This window comes from Triticum urartu, chromosome 5A (assembly GCF_056163025.1).
Source record: "Triticum urartu cultivar PI428250 chromosome 5A, HENAU_Tu73, whole genome shotgun sequence".
In the NCBI taxonomy this organism is placed as follows: Eukaryota; Viridiplantae; Streptophyta; class Magnoliopsida; order Poales; family Poaceae; genus Triticum; species Triticum urartu.
Window position 1 is genome coordinate 7,162,706 of NC_141877.1, and position 4,125 is coordinate 7,166,830.

Here is a 4,125-nt window from a genome sequence, read left to right on the forward strand (position 1 = left end):
CTGAAGCAACATAGCAGTGCGCGAATCTAGCTATACGACAGATGAATGATGATCACAAAAATTGCTGCACGACGGATAATATAGCAAAAACGGCACAAGAATCAAAAGTTCTACGAACTGTGCTAGCAGCTACCCGCATTTTCGATCATGTCTCTGAACCAAACACTCTTGGCTAACCTCACATTCAGACTCTGAACCAAACTCTTGGCTAACCTCACATTCAGAAAACAGCACAGCCCCCACTAGATGGGCATGTAAACGTAGACCAAACCAGAAGAAGAATGAAAACACTCTAATAGCAATCAGGTAGGAGCGGCCAACATTCCCAATCCTGATTCTGAACCCAAACTAGCTGTACAAAGTACAAACTAATCTAATACCAAACTAGCTCTGAAAGTACAGAAAATGGGACTAATATACAGCTGAGGCATCTCGAGAAAAAGAAGCACAGCCCCCTGCTGGTGAAACATAGATCGTACACTTACCAAACACACAACATATCTGAAAAAAGAAGAGAAAACGCATGGATGAGGGAGGAATAAACATCACATAAGCATATCTGAAGAACACATGCCTGCGGTTTCTGTCATACTGTACTTCCGAGACTTACACTTACCATTGGCAATTATGGATGCTACATACTACTAACAGTTTTTTGTTTGCCACTAGCACAGGCGACCCAACCGCCAAACCAAGGCAAGAGGAGACATAAATTAATGTCTTAACATACGGAATGAGTGTTACTAACAGAGAATTACTACATGCCAAGATAAATAGAGCCTAAATTCTATTTTGGTCGACGATTTGCAGCTTTAACTCATGCGCCATGAGCTGCTTGGACCCATCCATGCAGATGTGACCCCGCCACGAAGATCGAGCGGGTCCGACTCAGTCTCCCTTGCAGAATACCAATGACCTCGCCGTTTGAGTTGAACAGTGGCGCCCCGGACGAGCTCTCAGCAGTTCTCATGTCGACTTCCAATACATTCATGTTGTACCCCAAAGGATCGGGCATGTCAATCCCCCTTGAAGAAACAGTTGTACCTATAGAGACCATTCTAGGCATATTGGACGGCCAAGACACCATCATGCACTGCCTATGATTTATTGGAGTTTTGGCAGAGATCTCAAGGGTAGGGTGTGCTTGGGCGCATACGCCATCGTCTGAGTAATTCTTGAGGCTGCTGTTCTCAACACTCAGAACAATTGTATCTTCACCTGAATCAACCCCAGCTACTGTTGCAGTGCCGTACTTCCTGACAGCATTAACCAACCTAGCTTCCTGAATAGTTTCTTCCTGGTGATCACATAAGACAGTAATGTCCATCATATCCAGTGTCTCTCGTGTCAAAGGTCGAGACGCATTGAAGAGATGGCTCAAACCGTGTGCACTTGTCATGATTAGCAGTCCGGTTGGTCTAGAATAGTAGGCAAAACCAGTAGAAGAATGCCCATTCCTGACCTTGTCGTACCGCGATTCTTTATCTTTTACTGTCTTGACCTCATCAGCCAGGATTTTGAGTTCTTCGAGCTGGTCTTGTTTCGGAGCAAACTGGATGGAAAAGATTGAACCTTTGACCCGATCAAACACCTGTGTCCAGTCAACGTCCTCTTCCGCCATCATGCTGCAGGGAAAAGAGTCGATTTGGGATCAATGGGTGATGAATAACCAGCGAATACTGGAAAGCAGGAGGGAATTGGGGGAAAGTACAAGGTGGAGGCAGTGATGGACCTAGGAACTTATTTTTCACTAGATTCATTGTCGAAAATACTCTTTTAACAGAAGAAAAAAAAACATCATATGACATTTGTGAATGTTTAAGAACATCGAAAGGCAGTGCAACAAACATTACTAAATACTCAGTCCATTTGGCTGTGCTCATATGCATGCAGTCTGTTCATTGGCTGTGAGCTTTTGAGTTGTAGTTTCACTCTGATGCAAACAAATTTATATTTACACAAGCAGAAGTGATGCGAACATAACTACTCTGCATCCGTCTCTTCTTCTTCATCAAATTGATCCAATCATTCATTGGATCCATTGATGCAAAAATGATATGAACTCTAGTGCTCTACCATCAGTACAATCAAGCAAATAGCAAGCAGTACATGGAGGGGGTAGGCACGGGACAGCAGTAACTCACCCACGAGGCCGAGGCCACGGCCGGCACTGGGAGCGGGGAGGGTCGGAGGAGACGAGGGCGTCGACCGTCGGTACCGGAGGCGCGGGCGAGAGGAGCTCCTCCTGAGCGGCAGTGCGACCGTCTGGTCCGGCTCGGCGGGTCGGCGGGTCGCGGCGGTTGCTTCGGGCCTCCGGCCACCGGCGGTCAGCGCCGAACTACCGATGAGAAGGAGCGGCGGCGGCAGACTGGGTAAGCGCCGAGCGGCGGCGCGTCCTGGTGACTGGTGACTAGGTCGCGTCGCTGTGGGCTGTGGGCTCAGATGTGATTTTTTTTCTTAGGAACCGGCTCGCTCACATGTGATGTGACGGCAGAATATCAGTTGGGCCTCGGCTCAATTCAGTTTGGGCTGACATATTACGCGCACTCTAGCCTTATATGCGCCTAAGAAACTGAACTAGCACATCATCTTATCTTGAGATAAACGAAGTCGCGATAGACGCTTCCATAGTCTGTCCCCGGGAACATCTCCTCCCACTGAACGCACATTCTGAAAGGCCTAAAATAAGGGACCTCCTATCTGCCGCTCTTTACGGCAAATTGCCGGCCGCACGCACAGGCGGATATTCGACTCGGACAGCCCTAGCTAGCGACTGTAGCTCTGTAGAACTCAAAATAAGTCACGTTCTGTAGGGATCAAATGCAGGAGGTCCAGTTCCAAATGACCTGCTATTACCACTTGAGCTAGCAAGCTTATCTGAATATTGAGCTGTGCGAAACAATTAGGAACCAAAACCATCACAGATCTGAGTTTTTTCTTAAATTTCAAACGCAGACATTCGTTTGAACAAAAAGGGGAATGTCCTATGAAATTTTTGAACAAACTCGTAAAAAACTCAAACACTTTTGAAAACCGGGAACAGTTTTTGAACATAATGAACGCCATTTGGAACCTCTGGGAAAAAATTTAAAACGCGAACATTTTTTCAAAAGGGAACATTTTCTAAAGTAACAAAAACTTTTGGAAAACATGAGCATTTTTTGAAACGCCGCAAACAAAATTTTAAAAAACAAACATTTTTAAAATTCCAAACAAAATTTGGACACACAAACATTTTTAAACACTCTGGAACAAAATTTGAAAATACGAACAATTTTGAAATATGCAAACAATTATTGAAATGGGAACATTTTTTGAACTCTGGAATAAAATTTTTTAACATGAATTTTTTGAAATTTGTGAAGAATTTTAAAACAAGAACATTTTTTGAATCTTCCAAACAAAATTTGGAAACATGAACATCCTTTAAAATTAGCAAACAAGTTTTTTTAACGGAAATATTTATGTAAATCCCCAATTTTTTCCAAAAAAGTTTTGAAATTCTGAATAAAAGCATAAAGAAAAGAAAAGGAACAAAAATAAAAGAAGAAAAGAAAAAGAAACAGAAAAAAGTAAAAAGATAAAACAAATAATAAAAAAACCATTAGTAAGGAAAAAACGAGTAAAATCAGTTCAGGAACTTTCTGGAATGTTCACAAAACCGGAAAAACCAAGTTGAAACCTTCCAGTATGTTCCCAAAATCGGATACGGTGCTCGTTAGCTTCTAAGATGGTCTGACCCAGTTCAATCGCTAGCTTGATCGGGTCTATGCGGATCGACTACTCGATGCAAAGTGTGTCAAATAGGAAAAACATTCAAAAAAATGCAAGTAGCGGTGTCAAATTTAGGACTTGAACTCTGGTGGGCTGAAGACACTATCCTCCTAATCATCCAACCATGAGTCACTATGGGTGTGCCACGGCACGCCAGGCACACCTCTAGGTCCGCCAATGGGTGGAGGAGGACGTACCCAAGGACGCCGGTGGGAGTCACCGGTCGGTGGGTTGCAGGATCAAGTTTACCATTTCGTTGCCGACAACATGTGGGTCGATTATAGAGTTCCGTCGCCGGTCATGGCTCGATTAATGGGTCGCGGGATCAGCTCCGAGGTCTCGTCGCCAACC

General features: G+C 44.1%; 1 protein-coding gene across 4 annotated transcripts; it reads right to left on the minus strand.

The window, feature by feature from the left end:
- Window positions 1–531: 531 nt before the first annotated feature.
- LOC125506841 (uncharacterized) lies at window positions 532–2,461 on the minus strand. 4 transcript variants are annotated; one of them, XM_087525280.1, is made up of 2 exons: window positions 2,219–2,461; window positions 532–1,625 (listed from the first exon to the last, which is right to left on the minus strand). In XM_087525280.1, exon 2 carries the CDS (start codon window positions 1,622–1,624, stop codon window positions 818–820), a length of 807 nt encoding a protein of 268 aa, XP_087381406.1. In that variant the 5' UTR covers window position 1,625; window positions 2,219–2,461; the 3' UTR covers window positions 532–817. The 4 variants fall into 4 exon arrangements, with proteins under 4 accessions (XP_087381406.1, XP_087381405.1, XP_048527506.1 ...); XM_087525279.1 differs by having other exon boundaries at window positions 2,141–2,461; XM_048671549.2 differs by having other exon boundaries at window positions 2,110–2,461.
- Between the last annotated feature and the right edge of the window lie 1,664 nt (window positions 2,462–4,125).